At 41.6% G+C, this 16638-nt stretch overlaps 1 protein-coding gene and 1 pseudogene across 7 annotated transcripts in view; one reads left to right on the top strand and one right to left on the bottom strand.

Annotated features, from left to right (window-relative positions):
* MYO9A (myosin IXA) overlaps positions 1-16638 on the bottom strand; it is a 312565-nt gene that overhangs the window by 235514 nt on the left and 60413 nt on the right. For all 7 annotated transcript variants that reach the window (XM_031935820.1, XM_023220687.2, XM_023220686.2 and 4 more), the window contains exon 2: positions 3257-4167. In XM_031935820.1, coding sequence (XP_031791680.1) covers positions 3257-4096 — 840 coding nt within the window. In that variant the 5' untranslated portion in view covers positions 4097-4167. The remainder of the gene's footprint in view (positions 1-3256; positions 4168-16638) is intronic.
* Positions 2705-2877, top strand: LOC111548449 (annotated as a pseudogene).

A 16638-nucleotide genomic window follows, 5' to 3' on the forward strand; every position in this document is an offset into this window, starting at 1 on the left:
AACTAGAAAGGAAGAAAAACTTTTTATTCACGGACATGACTGACTATATGAAAAACCCAATGGAATCTATAAAAAAGTTGGTGTGGGGGTGGGCAGGTGCGGTGGCTCATTCCCTCATTCCTGTTATCCCAGCATTTTAGGAGGCCAAGACAGGAGGATCACTTGAGCTCAGGAGTTCAGGACCAGTCAGCCTAGGCAACATAATGAGACCTCGTCGCTACTAAAAATAAAAAATAAAAATAAAAAATAGCCGAGCATAGCGACACAGGCCAATAAGGCCAGCTACTCAGGAGGCTAAGGAGGGAGGATCACTGGAGATTGCAACTGCAGTGAGCTATGATGACATCACTACACTCCAGCCTAGGCAATAGAGGGTGACCTTGTCTCAAAAACAAACAAAAAAAAAAAGGTTAATGGCACTAATATTTAAGTCTAGCCAGATTGCAGAATATAAGATCAACATGTAACTATCAACTGTATATCTATATACTAGCAACAAACAATTGAAAATTGTAGAACACCATGTATAACAACATCCCCAAAAATATTGAGAGATCTTACCGAAGATGTAAAAGACCTGTACACTAACAACCATAAAATACTGCCAAGAGAAATTAAAGAACTTAATAAAAAGTTAAACACATACTTATCATCTGATCTAGTCATTCCATTCCTAGATAATTACTGAAGAGAAAAAAATGTATGTCTATATAAACTTGAATGTAATAGCCAAAAATTAAAAACAACCTATATATCCATCAACAAGTGAATAGATTTAAAAAATTGTGATATCCAATGGAATACTATTACCTTAGCAACAAAAAGGAATGTATTATTGACACATGCAACAACATGGATAAATCTCAAAATAATTATACCAAGTGGGAGAAGCCAAATATAAAAGGGTACATACTATGTGGTTCCATGTACATAAAATGGCAGAAAAAGCAAACTAATCTACAGTGACAGAAAGAACTTAACTGGTTCCCATATATGGGTGGGCTGAGAGGAGTGTGAAAGAGGGATTACAAAGAGATATGAAGAAACTTTGGGGATAATGGATATGTTCAGTATCTTGACTGTGGTGGTTTCATGGGTATATACATGTCAAAGTTTATCACGTTGTACACTTTAAATATACACAGTTTACTGTATTTCAATTATACCTACAAAATACCTTTTAAAAAGACAACTAAGTAATATTACCTTTTCCTTTCAGGTCTAAAACCAACACTATATTCCCTTTCCTTTTTTTTTTTTTTTATAAATTGGCAAGCAAAAATTGCATATATTTATGGTATATAACATGATGTTTTCATATGTCTGCAGTGTAGAATGGCAAAATCAAGCTACTTAATTTATGCATTACCTCACAATACTTACCATTTTTTGTAATGAGACTAGTTAAAATCTATTCTTAGAAATTCTCAAGTATAGGCTGGGGGCAGTGGCTCATGCCTATAATCCCAGCACTTTGTGAGGCCAAGGCAGGTGGATCACCTGAGGCCGGGAGTTCAAGACCAGCCTGACCAACATGGAGAAACCCTATCTCTACCAAAAATACAAAATTAGCCAGGTGTGGTGGCGCATGCCTGTAATCCCAGCTACTCGGCTGAGGCAGAAGAATCCCTTGAACCCAGGAGGCTGAGGTTGCGGTGAGCCAAGATCGCACCATCACAAGCCAGCCTGGCAACAAGGGCGAAATTCTGACGGAAGGGAAGGGGGAAGGGGGAAGGGGGAGGGGGGAAGGGGGAAGGGAGGAAGGAAGGAAGGAAGGAAGGAAGGAAGGAAGGAAGGAAGGAAGGAAGGAAGGAAGGAAGGAAAACAAAGACGGGGTTTCACCGTGTTAGGCAGGATGGTCTCGATCTCCTGACCTCGTGATCCGCCCGTCTCAGCCTCCCAGAGTGCTGGGATTACAGGCGTGAGCCACCGCGCCCGGCCTGAAATTTTCAAGTATATAATGTTACTTACTATAGTCATCATGATGTACAACAGATCTCTTGACCTTATTCCTCCTATATAACTAAAAAATTTGTGTCCTTTGACCAATATCTCTCCAATCCCCCCAGCCTTTAGTAACTACCACTTTGCTCTTTGTGTCTATGCATTCAACTTTTCAGATTCCACATATAAGTGAGATTGTGGAGTACTTGTCCTTCTGTATTATCTTTCCTTTGGACATTGGATGGTATTACTTGTAAAGCATTCCACAACTAAACATTTTTTCCCATATTCTCTACATTATTACAAGTTTCGATGCTAGGCACAGCTGTTAAGCTTGCAGAAATACAAATACATCAGCAAAAATATTCTCACCAACCATCACAACGCAGTTACAGACAGGACCTGCCTCTGCTTTCTCCCCTTATAGGGGGATATACAATGACTACAGTCATCTCTTTCTTTGCATCATTAATGACCCAAAGACACTCACTTAAAAAAAAAAAATACCACTGTCACACTCCTCAATCTTCCACACCACCTTTTTTGCTTTCCCATCTTCCAGTTCCTCTTGGTTACTAAAAATAATGTCTACACTTTTATTTTTAGTTTTACTTCATCTTCTCACATCTATCAAATATTTTTTAAAGATATGTTTAAGAATAAGAACAGTATTTTTCTTTCTTTCTTTTAAATTGCTGCTCCTTGTGGAGCAGGGCTACCCTGCAGGCAGTGTGCCCAGAGTAGCAAGAACAGTATTTCTATAGCTTCTCAGCCTTCTGGCTAAGATCAAGTGTAGTTATGTTTTTATCAGTTTAATATCTGGAATATCTTCTATCCAAAGACAATTTTGTTTATTTTGTTTTGTTTTTGAGACGGAGTTTCGCTCTTGTTGCTCAGACTACAGTACAATGGCATGATCTCGACTCACCACAACCTTCACCTCCCGGGTTCAAACAATTCTCCTGCCTCAGCCTCCCGAGTAGCTAGGATTACAGGCATGCACCACCACGCCTGGCTAATTTTTTTTTGTATTTTCAGTAGAGATGGGTTTCTCATGTTGGTCAGGCTGGTCTGGAACTCCTGACCTCAGGCGATCCACCTACCTCGGCCTCCCAAAGTGCTGGGATTACAGGCATGAGCCACTGCGCCCAGCCCTAAATGAGTTTTTGAAGCAGGGAGATGGAATAGGATCTTGCTTGATCTACTCCACACGTCGATCTGGTGTTGCAATACCTCCAGCAATGGTGCACCACCCCCCACCTCAAAGGATAAAAATTAAAATTAAAATCAAAAACAAGATTTCTATGTTTACCTCAAGTACTGGTCCAGCTCCAAGAATAATCTGTTCTACTCCACTGGCAAATCCTTTCTGACTGAGAGCAGTAAGGTGGTGAATGAGAAAGTTTGTGCTTTGAGTCTTCCCAGAACCACTCTCTCCCGAAATCACGATGCACTGATTCTTTTTGCGCTGAAGCATGGCATGATAAGCTACATCAGCCACAGCATAAATGTGGGGCTCAAGTTTTCCCAGTTGGTGGTTATCATACATTTTGACATATTTGGGGTTATAAATAGGAAGAAACTTGAATGGGTTAATAACTATTAGAATACTGCCAACATAGGTATAAATTTTTTCATGCTTAAAGCGATTTCGTAGGTTTTCTAAGAGAGTTTTCTCATTCAAATCAGGTAAACTACATAAATCATCAAAGTCTTTCTGTTGAGGCTGTGGAAGAAAACCCCGTTCCATCATCCTGCGACGTTCTTCTGTTACTCGTAGCCATGACTGCAGGCTACCATAATGGATTGATCCATCAAGGTTTTTCTCTCTCAGAAGAAAGCGGTAGTCCTCTCCGCTTAAGCGATTTTCCAGAGCCATTCGGGGCCACATCATCATTCGCTGAACTGGACAGTCTGTTGGATTGAGAATCCATTCTTCTCCACCAAATTCCTTTACCTCTGCTAGAACGTAACATTTTGTTTTGTCAAGATGAAGTTTGTTTATAAGAGACTCAATCACCTCAGCAGCTGTGGAGTTTTTTCTGGCAGGAATAGGACAGTAGATTGTCCCTTCTGAAATAGTCCCAGGATAGATCCGTAATGTATGTTCATTATCTTCAAAGCGTCGTCTTCCTCCATCATTTATATTCATATTGGATCCTGTCCCATCAGCATGGATAGTATATGTTCAAAGTCGTGCAGACCATTTTCTTGGTAAAATAACTGTAACATAAAAGATGCAAAATATTTAGAAGTAAATATGCATTGCTTTCTGATGTTCAAGAAAGAAAAGCTTCACAAGCATGTTGATTACATCTAAAACACAAAATACTAACTCGTGTCTTAGCACAGCAACAGTTTCATTGAGACCACATAATATTAAGTTTCACTGTCCAAATTTAGGCACTTTCTAAAAATAGTAACTTGCCAAAAAAAATATATTTCAATGTTTTATTATACAAAAATCCAAAGAGTACAAAGAAAAAATTTTCCCCTGCTGTCTCAAATGTTTGTAAGGAACTTGTGATTAGAACCAAGTTCTTTCCTTATACTTAACAAAGACTGGATTAAGACAGAATAATCATGCAAATCTAATTGCCCTGTACCCAAAATTTCTTAAGGATAAAGCAAAAACAAGAAACAATTCCAACAAAGGAGCAAACATTTTGTAAAATTTGTTAAAAACAGTAAGAAGATGGATAAACAGAGAAATTACATAAAACCAGAAAATGATGAGAGAAACCAACTAAAGAGATAGACATATATTTTCAAGGAATTCTAGGCTCTCACTCCCCCCCTCCCACAAGGTGGGAAGGAGAAGGGAGTTTGGCAAGAGCAATAAAAGAATCCTTCCCCCGACTTGCTGAGCAAATTTAACAAAATTATACAACTAGGCACCACTACAAATTTTATTCAGCTTCCCTTTGTCCTTCAATGCTACCACTGTATCTTTTTACCTAACCTTATTTATTGCATTCCTTACAAGTATTCTGCATTTCCTTCCCATCTTCTCAAACCTCATATACAGTATATCACACTTCTAGAAGAATGATTTCAACTTTTATACCTCACTGAGAAAACAGTGATTTCCTTCAAATGGCTTCTCCAACTCAAAATTTATTCCTATCTTTACCTCATCTATCTTATTCCATTCCTTTCTTCTACTGAGAAAATATGCCCCACACACTTTCCAGGGCTGATAAAACCTATTTCTTATCATCTTCATTAGTTAGTTATATGCCCCCCAAAAAAACCACTCTCATGTGTCATCAATATTTCCCTTATTTATTTCATCCTTTAACATATAAGGATGATGTGCTATTTAAAAAATAAGAAGAAATACTTTCAGTTACTTCACTTTTTTGTTTTTTGTTTTGTTTTGTTTTTTTGAGACAGGGTCTTGTTCTGTCGCCCAGGCTAGAGTACAGCGACGTGATCTTGGCTCACTGCACCCTCCATCTCCCGGGCTCAGGTGATCCTCTCACCTCAACCTGGCTGGGACTACAGGTGTGCACCACCTTGCCTGGCTAAATTTTTGTATTTTTAGTAGAGATGGGGTTTCAACATGTTGCCCAGGGTACCCTCTATCCTCTCATACTACTACATATTTGTCAGAGTCTTCTAATCAAGAAACTATTTTTTCCCTTTTGCCAAGATGGTCTTTCAAACACAGAGATTAATACAGAACATACAAAAAAAACCCAGCCATATAGGCCAGGTGGTGGCTCATACCTGTAATCTCAGCACTTTGGGAGGCCAAGGCGGGCGGATCACCTGAAGTCAGGAGTTTGAGATCAGCCTGGCCAACATGGTGAAACCCTGTCTCTACTAAAAATACAAAATTAGCCAGGCAAGGTGGCATGTCCCTGTAATCCCAGTTACCCAGAGGCCTGAGGCAGGAGAATCACTTGAGCCTGGGAGGCAGAGGTTTACAGTGAGCTGAGGTCGCACCCCTGCACTCCAGCTTGGTGACAGAGTGAGACTCTGTCTCAAAAAAAAAATTAAAAAATAAGCTAGTTAGGAAAGGATAAACATTTCACTGTGGTACTGGTTCAATTGCTAATCTGAGTTGAAGTGAAGAAAATTAACAGTCCTATCTCTTAGCATACTAAAAATAGATTCCATCTATGGATTTGTACCTATCAATCTGTTCTGGGCTCTATATTCTATTCCATAGGTCTATTTTTCCACCCCGAATCTCTGTTAATTACTATAGTCCTATAATAAATTTTGGTATCTGAAGGGCACATTACCTTAATGTGTTGTTCTTTACAAATTTTACGTTGGCTATTTACTCTACCATAAAAATGTTTAAGTTTACATGTTTACTATCATGAATAAAAACCTTTTCAGATTTTAATACTGCATTGATTTTACAGATTAATATTGGACAGAACTGACATCTTATTGACTCTTCTCATTCATGAACACCATGCTGTTGGCTTTTAAAAATTACAACTATATTTTTCACTTCTAAAGTTTTTGTCATTTTCAAATCCACCTGATCTTTTTTCTGCCAGTTTACATTCCGAAATTATTTATACTTAAGGGCTTTTACTCCTTTTCTTTTTGAAAATCCTGAGTATGTAATTTAATATTTTTCAGACTAACATTGAAACGTCATCCAGACTGAACTGCTCTTCTGGTTGTTTATTTCATATCTTCCTTAGCATGAGATGACTTCGTATGTTTGAGAATTTAGCTTTACAAGTGGACTTTTGATGGAACTTCTTTTGTTTTTCATATAAACACTTAGTGAGAACCTGTTTACTACTTTTTTAAGAGAACCACAGTATCATAAATATATTTTTTAACTAAAAACTTTTGGTATTAAATGATCAATTGATATTCAAATTTCCTCAGTTATCTCATAAATATTTTTCTTACAGGTAGTCTAGATGGAGATTCTGCTCTACAATAACAGTGAGGATATACTCTGAGTTACCAGGCTCCTAGTTGCATAGCTATGTTTAGTTTCCTGAATCCCTAAGTATTTGGTTCATATAAGCTACGGCATCTGGCAGCAGTCAGCAGCAAATCTTCTTACAGCCAGGGAGGCTGTGACCTGTACCACTCCAGAAGATGTGCTAAGTCAAGGAGTCCCCAACCACTGGGCCATGGACCAGTGCCAGTCCATGGCCTGTCAGGAATTGGGCCACACAGCAGAAGATGAGCAGCAAGCAAGTGAGCATTACTGCCTGGGCTCTGCCTCCTGTCAGATAGTCAGCAGCATTAGATTGTCATAGAAGCATAAGCACTATTGTGAACTGTACATGCAAGGGATCTAGATTGCATGCTCCTTATGAGAATCTAACTAATGCCTGATGACCTAATACCTGATGATCTGAGGCAGACTAGTTTCATCCCGAAACCATCCCCTACTACCCCATCTGTGGAAAAACTGTCATCTATGAAACCAGTCCCTGGTGCCAAAAAGGTTAAAGACCATTGTACTAAGTAACTACAATCTAATCCCTAAAGTTGTATAATATGACAGCTCTGGAAGTAAACTCAGAAACATCTTTTTTAACACAGGAGTCCTATCTTGGTCCACTGTTTCCAACAATAAGCCCAACTCTAATTACAATTCCCTATTACTTCAAAGCAGCCAAAACCTCACCTGCTCCTTCCTGAAACACAGAAATGTTTACGTTTTTTGAGTCCTAGTTTTGTCAATTTGGTTTTATCTTTGTTATTTTATCAATTACTGCTTTGTTTTTTTGGTTTTCGTTTTACAAAAAGGAGGGTTTGTCTCAAAATACTACTCAGAAATCCATCTTGATCACAAGCCAGTCCTTGCTAAAATACTTCAAAAATCTGTATTTGCAAATGCGAGACAGGAGCTTTCATTAAAATCATCTGGGGAACTTTTTCAAAACATGTATTACCGGCCAGGCATGGTGGCTCATGCCTGTAACCCCAGCACTTTGGGAGGCCCAGGCGGGTGGATCACGAGGTCAGGAGATGAGGACCATCCTGGTTAACATGGTGAAACTCCATCTCTACGGAAAATACAAAAATTAGCTGGGCGTGGTGGTGGGCACCTGTAGTCCCAGCTACTCGGGAGGCTGAGGCAGGAGAATGGCATGAACCCGGGAGGCGGAGCTTGCAGTGAGCCAAGATCACACCACTGCGCTCCAGCCTGGGCGACAAGAATGCACTCCATCTCTAAATAAATAAATAAATAAATGTATTTTTTAAATGTACATTACCAGGCTCAACAATAGTTATGAGCTGAGGAAATGTAGGTAATTCTGTTATTGCTGATCCAGAAAATCGTATTTGAAAATCACTGTATTCCCAAGTGTTTGGGAACTCACTTTCTACTCCCTTACCATTCTTACCACATAGCAAGCTACCTGACAACGCTCTGGAAAAGTCACGAAATTCCAGAGTTGGTAATCCAAAGGTCTTTCCTCATTCTTCATTTTAACACACCACACTACGGCATGACTAAAGCAGCCGATTTCTAGTTCTTGAAAGTGTCCTCACATAGTTATTTTTCTTGTAGTCTTCCTGATAGTCTTGCTCTTTTTCTTACTCACTCCTACAGCTCCTTTTCCATTAACTCATTTTATTTTGTTGTTGTTGTTGTTTTGTTTTTGTTTTATAGAGCCAGGGTCTGTCTCTGTCATGCAGGTTGGAGTACAGTGGCACAATCATGGCTCACTGCAGCCTCAACCTTCTGGGCTCAAGTGATCCTCCTGCCTCAGTCTCCCGAGTAGCTGTGACTATAAGTGCATGCCAACAATGGCAGCAGTGGCCCATCAACAGCGGCCACTGCCATGACACCAGCTGCAGTGGGGGAGGTGCAGCCAGGACTGCATGCTCCATGGAGGCAGCAGAAGCCAGGAACAGGTGGGAGCCCCGCCACCTTCTGAGTTGACAGGGCAGGAGTTTCACGCTCCCTGGGTGCAGCTGTGGCCACCCATCCAGGTGCGCTGCAGACGGGGGCATCACTGTGTTCTTGGGGGATGGAAGTAGGCAGGAGCCCCACCCTCCCAGGCACAGCTGCAGCCGCCCAACCTGCAGCTGCAGACCCAGGCATCTCTGCACTCTCAGAGGCCTGGGAAGGCCCCCTGCCTAGACCCTGCAGGTTCAGAAGTGTTTGCTCCCACTGCCTGGCCTCTCCTCACTCCCAGCACCCACTCCAATCTCAGAGCAAGATCGGGTCCAAGCCTGGGCGCTGTCAAAGTCTGGTCAAGTGTGCGCACGCTCCAGATAGCACTGATACACCAGTCCCCTGCCACCTCAGCCCCCTCTAAACTTTGGGCGCCTACAAACGCTAGAGGGAGGCCGTGGGGGTACTGAGGGCAGTTCAGTGCTGGCCTGTACGTGGCCCCTGTCACAAACAGCCTGGGCACCATGAATAGCAGCAGGAGGCAGACAGGCTCCTGGGCAAAAGGAGGCAGGTCCCTGGTGAAGCCCCACCTTCAAGCCAGGGAAGGCCTGAAGCCTGGGGACAAGGCTTTCCATTGGCACCTGATGACCAGAGTGGGAACTTCTGGTGCTTTCTCCAGGCCCACCCATAGTTGTCCATGAACCAATGAGTACACACTTCCTCCCTGCTGAGACCTATAAAAGCCCAAACTTAGCCAGACTTGAGGTGACAACCACCTGCCAGTTGCAGAGAAAAGGTGCCCACCCCAGGGTCTCCTCTCTGCCGAGAGCTGAGATGACGGGACAACCAGCTGCAGGGAGAAGCTACCCACCCCGGGGTCTCCTCTGCTGAGAGCTGAAGAGTTATGCAACAACCAACTACAGAGAGGAGCTACCCACTCCATGGTCTCCACTCTGCTGAGAGCTGAACACTCATCAGGATACCCTGGTTGCAGAGAGGAGCTACCCACTGCAAGTCTCCTCTGAGCTGTTCTATCACTCAATAAAGCTCCTCTTCGCCTTGCTCACCTTCCACTTCTCCACATACCTCATTCCTCCTGGGTGCAGAACAAGAACTCAGGACCTGCCGAATGGCAGGGCTAAAAGAGCCATAATACAAACAGGGCTGAGATACGCCCCTTGCTCATCGCATTGTAGGCAACAGGAGAGAAGAGAGAAGGAGAAAAGAGCTGAGGACTTTCATGGAGCCCAGACCTGGGGGCTCCCTGAGCCAAGGCTGTGACACCCTCTTTGAGGCTCTGCGGTTCCTGGCATCTCCAAGCTTCCAAACACCACTGCATTCCCCAGTGCCAGCCGTGGAAGCTGCTTATGGTACACCTAGTCCAGCCACAGCCTTGCAGGGAAGCCAGCGCCTGTGCCTGCACCCGGAGCTGCCTGCCCCACTGCAGCCAGCATGCTCCGTTGTGTACAGTGGCCAAACTCCTCGCTCACTCACACAACCCTCGCCACTCCACGCCTGGCTCACCTTTGGTAGGTGTGGGATCCAGGCTGGTAGTGCAAGCCAAAAATAGTCTGCCATTCAGAGTGAGCAGAACAAGCCCAGCAGACCCAAGAAAAACTCAGGCAAAGGTGCCACTGGCCACAGACGTTTCCAGCCAGAAAAGTATCATCCCAAGAAGTATCACCCCATAGCAAGATGGAATGCTGCCCAGGCTGGTCCACAAAGCCAAAAATTTTTGTATAAAAATTTTTACTATATGCTCCTTTACAGGAAAATTTTGCTGATGGTTGTTCTAGGGTAGCCACTAAAAAGTATTTTTTTAGGCTGGGTCTGGTGGCTCACGCCTGTAATCCCAGCACTTTGGGAGGCTGAGGCAGGCGGATCACTTAAGGTCAGGAGTTTGAGACCAGCCTGGCCAACATGATGAAACCCTGTCCCTACTAAAAAGTACCAAAAAAAGTAGCCAGGCAGGGTGGTGCGTGCCTGTAATCCCAACTATTCAGGAGGCTGAGGCAGGAGAATCGCTTGAACTCAGGAGGCGCAGGTTGCAATAAGCCAAGATCACACACTGCATTCTAGCCTGGGAACTGAGCGCAACTCCATCTCAAAAAAAAAAAAAAAAGATTTTTTAAGTATAACTTTCCATGTGGCACAGATACACCACGGAATACTATGCAGTCATAAAAAAGAATGAGATAATGTTCCTTTATAGCGACATGGATGGAGCTGGAGGCTATTATCCTAAGTAAACTAATGCAAGAACAGAAAACCTAACTCTGCACTTCTAAATGGGAGCTAAAAACTGAGTACACATGAACACAAAGAAGGGACCAACAGACACCAGAGCCTACTTGAGGGTGAAGGGTGGGAGGAAGGCGAGAATCAAAAAACTACCTATTGGGTACTGTGCTTATTATCTGGGTAACAAAATAATCTGTACACCAAACCCCTGCAACTCACAATTTATCTAAAGAACCCACCTGTACATGTACTCCTGAAACTAAAAGTTATAAATAAATAAGTGTAACTTTCCAACTAGTAGAGTGAAAATATAGAATAATAAGTTCAAAAGAAAGCAAGAAAGGAGAAGGGAAAAAAAGTCAGAATAAGTGGATCAAATAGAAAACAAATAGTAAAGTTTTAAGCTAAATACAACAGTAATTATATTATATTACATGTAAATGCTTCAGTTAAAAAACAAAGATGGTCAGATCAAATTTTTAAAATTCAACTATCTGCTATTTTCAGTAGACACACATCTATAACATGAGGATGCAGAATCAGAAAGTTTTTTTTTTTTTTTAAAGGAGAAGAAATACCATACAAACACTAGCCAAAGAAAGCTGGTATAATTTAAAAAAAAAAAAAAAGCTGGTATAATCAAAATAACATCAAGCAAAACAGGAAAAGAAAATTGAATTAAATATCTCTTAAGGGATTTTTTTTAGCCCTTCCATACTATTATTTTAGGCTTAGGCCTGAGACAAAGGTCTCTGGATATCACTGGTGTTCTTGAGAAGAAGTACAAAACAGAAAAAGATTACAGAAGTTAAGGAGGAAGCCACAGAGTGGCAAGTAAGTAGTTAGCAGATGTTGATCAAATCTGCTACAAAGAAAGGAGGAGTAGGGCCAGGCGCAGTGGCTCACGCCGGTAATCCTAGCACTTTGGGGGGCCGAGGCGAGAGAATACAAGGTCAGGAGTTCAAGACCAGCCTAGCCAAGATGGTGAAATCCCGTCTCTACTAAAAATACAAAAATTAGCCGGGCGTGGTGGCACGTGCCTGTAGCCCCAGCTGCTCAGGAGGCTGAGGCAGGACAATCGCTTGAATCCGGGAGGCGGAGGTTGCAGTGAGTGGAGATCACGCCACTGCACTCCAGCCTGGAGACAGAGCGAGACTCTGTCTCAAAAAAAAAAAAAAAAAAAGCAGGAGTATTGTGAGTGAAATGTTTATTAGTTAGGTGGCTTGGGAACACAACTCTATGACTATAAATAGGATCAAGCAAGGAAGCAGAAACTAAAAACTGAAGAAAAAGAGAAAGAAGGTCTAACTGGTGAGTCTTGGTGAGCAAGACTAAATGAGATTAATGTCAAAGGTGGACAGATGTCTCTCAGAAAGGAAAAAAAGAAAGGACACTATTTTACTGAAAGAATTTAAAAAAATTGCAGAGAAACAGAATTTGAGATAAGATGTGACAAGAGTGCATATCAGCTAATCATTACTACATAGAATATAGAAGCCCAAGTTTTACCTATAGCAGATCAATGTCAAGTAAAAACAAAAGTGGGTGCTGACAGAAAACACATTTTGTACTATTTCAGTTGAAGAAAATGTAATGGAAGAAATAAATTATCAAGCTGGGCACAGTGGTGCATGCCTATAGTCATAGCTATTTGAAAGGCTGAGGTGGGAGGATTGCTTGAGCATGGGAGTTCACGACCAGCCTGGGCAATATTTAAGACACCATCTCTAAATAAACAAAATGTTAATAGTTGGCAGGCCACATGTAGAATGAAAACCTCTCACCTTACACAAAAATCAACTCAAAATGGATCAAGGACTTAAATCTAAGACCTGAATAAAAATTCTACAAGATAATGTCAGAAAAACCTTTCCAGGCTTTGGCTTAGGCAAAGACTTTATGATCAAGAACCCAAAAGCAAATGCAACAAAAACAAAGATGAACAGATGGGACTTAATTAAACTAAAAAGCCTCTGCACAGAAAAAGAAACAATCAGCAAACAGACAACCCACAGAGTGGAAGAAAATCTTCACAATGTATATATCCAATAAAGGACTAATATCCAGAAACTACAAGGAACTCAAACAAATTAGCAAGAAAAACAAACAATCTCATCCAAAAGTAGGCTAAGGACATGAATAGACAATTCTCAAAAGAAGATATATAAAAGGTTAACAAACATGAAAAAATGCTCAACACCATTAATGATGAGGGAAATGCAAAACAAAATAACAATGTGATACCACCCTACTCCTGCAAGAATGGCCAAAAAAAAAAAAAAAATCAAAAAAATAATAGATGTTGGCAGCAATGTGGTGAAAAGAGAATACACTTTTACACTGCTGGTGGAAACATAAAATAGTACAACCACTATAAAAACACAGCATGGAGATCCCTTAAAGAATTAAAAGTAGGCCAGGTGCAGTGGCTCATGCCTATAATCCCAGCACTTTGGGAAGCCAAGGCGGGTGGATCACTTGAGGTCAGGAGTTCGAGACCAGCCTGACCAACATGGCGAAACCCCATCCATACTAAAAATACGAAAACTTAGCTGCGCATGGTGGCACGTGCCTGTAGCCCCAACTATTCAGGAGACTGAGGCACGAGAATCACTTGAACCCAGGAGGCAAAGTTTACAGTGAGCCCAAATCATGCCACTGCACTCCAGCCTAGGCAACAGGGTATCACCCAGTTGCCACTACTGAGTATCTACCTGGAGAAAAAGAAGTCATTTACACAAAAAAAGATACTCCCACAGGCATGTTTATAGCAGCACAATTCACAACTGCAAAAATATAGAACCAGCCCAACTGCCCATCAATCAATGAGTGGACAAAGAAATTGTGGTCAATATACACCATGGAATACTACTCAGCCACAAAAAGGAACAAAATAATGGCATTCACAGTGACCTGGATGGAACTGGAGACCATTATTCTAAGTGAAGTAACTCAGGAATGGAAAACCAAACATCGTATGTTCTCACTCATAAGCAGGAGCTAAGCTATGAGGATTCAAAGACCTAAGAATGACATGATGAACTTTGGGGACTTGGGGGAAAGGGTGGGAGGTGGGTGAGGGATAACAAATGGGATATAGTGTATACTGCTCGGACGATAGGTGCACCAAAATCTCAGAAATCACCACTAAAGAACTTACTCAGCCAGGCGCAGTGGCTCACGCCTGTTAATCCCAGTACTTTGGGAGGCCGAGGCAAGCAAATCACTTGAGGTCAGGAGTTCAAGACCAGCCTGGTCAACATGGCAAAACCCCGTCTCTACTAAAAATACAAAAATGGCCGGGCACAGTGGCTCACACCTGTAATCCCAGCACTTTGGGAGGCTGAGGCGGACAGATCACCTGAGGTCAGGAGTTCAAGACTAGCCTGGCCAACATGGCGAAACCCTGTCTTTACTAAAAGTACAAATATTAGCCGGGCATGGTAGGTGCTTGTAATCCAGCTACTCAGGAGGCTGAGGCAGGAGAATCGCTTGAACCTGAGAGGCGGAGGTTGCAGTGAGCCAAGATTGTACCTCTGTACTCCAGCCTGGGCAACAAGAGCGAGACTCTGTCTCAGGAAAAAACAAAAATTAGCCGGGTGTGGTGGCACATGCCTATAATCTCAGCTATTTGGGAGGCTGAGGCAGAATCACTTGAACCCGGGAGGCGGAGGTTGCAGTGAGCAGAGATCACACCACTGAACTCCAGCCTTGATGACACAGTGAGATTCCATCTCAAAAATAAAAATTAAAAATAAAAAAACTTACTTATGCAACCAAGCATCACTTGTTCCCCAAAAACCTATGAAAATAAAAAATAAAACAAAATGTGAGTTATTGTATGACACACTAGTTTATGTGTATCAGCTTAGCCTGACCAGTAAGTACTCTGACAACTTTTATACATATAACATTTATACATATAAATGACAGCTGACCGTAAGAATAAACCAATACACGTAAAGAACTAAGCACATTATTGGCATTTACATAGCAATCAGACAACGCTGTACCTTTTATATAGAAAATTATTTAATATTCTTTTTATTCTCTATCTCAATGAAGACAGTTCAAAAGCATATGCTAACAGTATATGCTAACGTGGTAAGAAAGTTGCTGTGGTTCAGCAGGGTGTGGTTCAGAATAGGTCAGCTTATGATGTTCTTCATTGGACTGAGTTAGAAGGGACTAATTATAGAGGAAAACTGTGGTGAAGAAAGCAAACAGGGAATAAAGACTTTCCTTTAAACTAGAAGTCCAGTTAAAGAAATAAAAAAGTACCTAAAGATTTTTAATGCAGTGTTCCGTGCAGTATTCTGCAGTGTTAATAAAATTTACTTTTCAAAAAATATAATGTTGTTTTTGCTTTTTTATCAAATCCCCAAGACTATTTTCTTTATTTAAAAAAAAAAAAGTGTCCTTTCTCTTTACGCGTGCTTTATCATAGGTCTCTATTGATGTTAGTAAGAAAGATCATACATTATCGGCCAGGCGTGGTGGCTCATGCCTGTAATCCCAGCACTTTGGTAAGTCAAGGCAGATGGATCACTTGAGGTCAGGAGTTTAAGATCAGCCTGGCCAACATGGTGAAACCCCATCTCTACTAAAAAAAAAAAAAAAAAAAAAAATACAGGCCGGGCGTGGTGGCTCATGCCTGCAATCTCAACACTTTGGGAGGCCGAGGCAGGAGTCTCACAAGGTCAGGAGTTTGAGACCAGGCTGGACAACATGGTGAAACTCGGTCTCTACTAAAAATACAAAACAAAAAATTAGCCGGGCGTGGTGGCACGCGCCTGTAATCCCAGCTACTCAGGAGGCCGAGGCAGGAGAATCGCTTGAACCTGGAAGTCAGAGGTTGCAGTGAGCCAAGACTGAGCCACTGCACTCCACCCTGGGTGACAAGAGTGAGATTCTGTCCAAAAAAAAAGAAAAGAAAAGATCATACATTGTCATCCAGGAGCAAGAAAAGTAGAACTGGGCCGGGCACGGTGGCTCACGCCTGTAATTCCAGCACTTTGGGAGGCCGAGGCAGGTGGATCACGAGGTCAGGAGATCAAGACCATCCTGGCAAACACGGTGAAACCCCGTCTCTACTAAAAATACCAAAAAAAAAAAAAAAAAAAAACTAGCCGGGCATGGTGGCAGGCACCTGTAGTCCCAGCTTCTCGGGAGGCTGAGAAAGGAGAATGGCATGAACCCGGGAGGCAGTAGAGCCTGCAGTGAGCAGAGATCGCGCCACTGCACTCCAGCCTGGGTGACACAGCAAGACTCCGTCTCAAAAAAAAAAAAAAAAGAAAGAAAGAAAGAAAAGTAGAACTGAATCAAGCAAATGTATTATGCATTTAAAAAGTAAAAAAGAAAAAAAAATTGAACTTTAATGTTGAAAAAATAACTCAAACCAAAGGTCTCATAGTACATACAGAAAACACTATAATATCAAAGGCAAGATCTATTTGAGAAAACATTACTGATTTGCGTATGGCTATAAATATCATTGGGGAGAGTTATTAAACATTTTGAATTTTAGATAAATAACTATGGGGAACTTGTGTTCATGATCTAATATTTCTTCATTCTTTTTTTTTTTTTTTTTTTTTTTTTTTTTTTTTTTT

Source organism: Piliocolobus tephrosceles, chromosome 6 (genome assembly GCF_002776525.5).
Source record: "Piliocolobus tephrosceles isolate RC106 chromosome 6, ASM277652v3, whole genome shotgun sequence".
NCBI lineage: Eukaryota > Metazoa > Chordata > Mammalia > Primates > Cercopithecidae > Piliocolobus > Piliocolobus tephrosceles.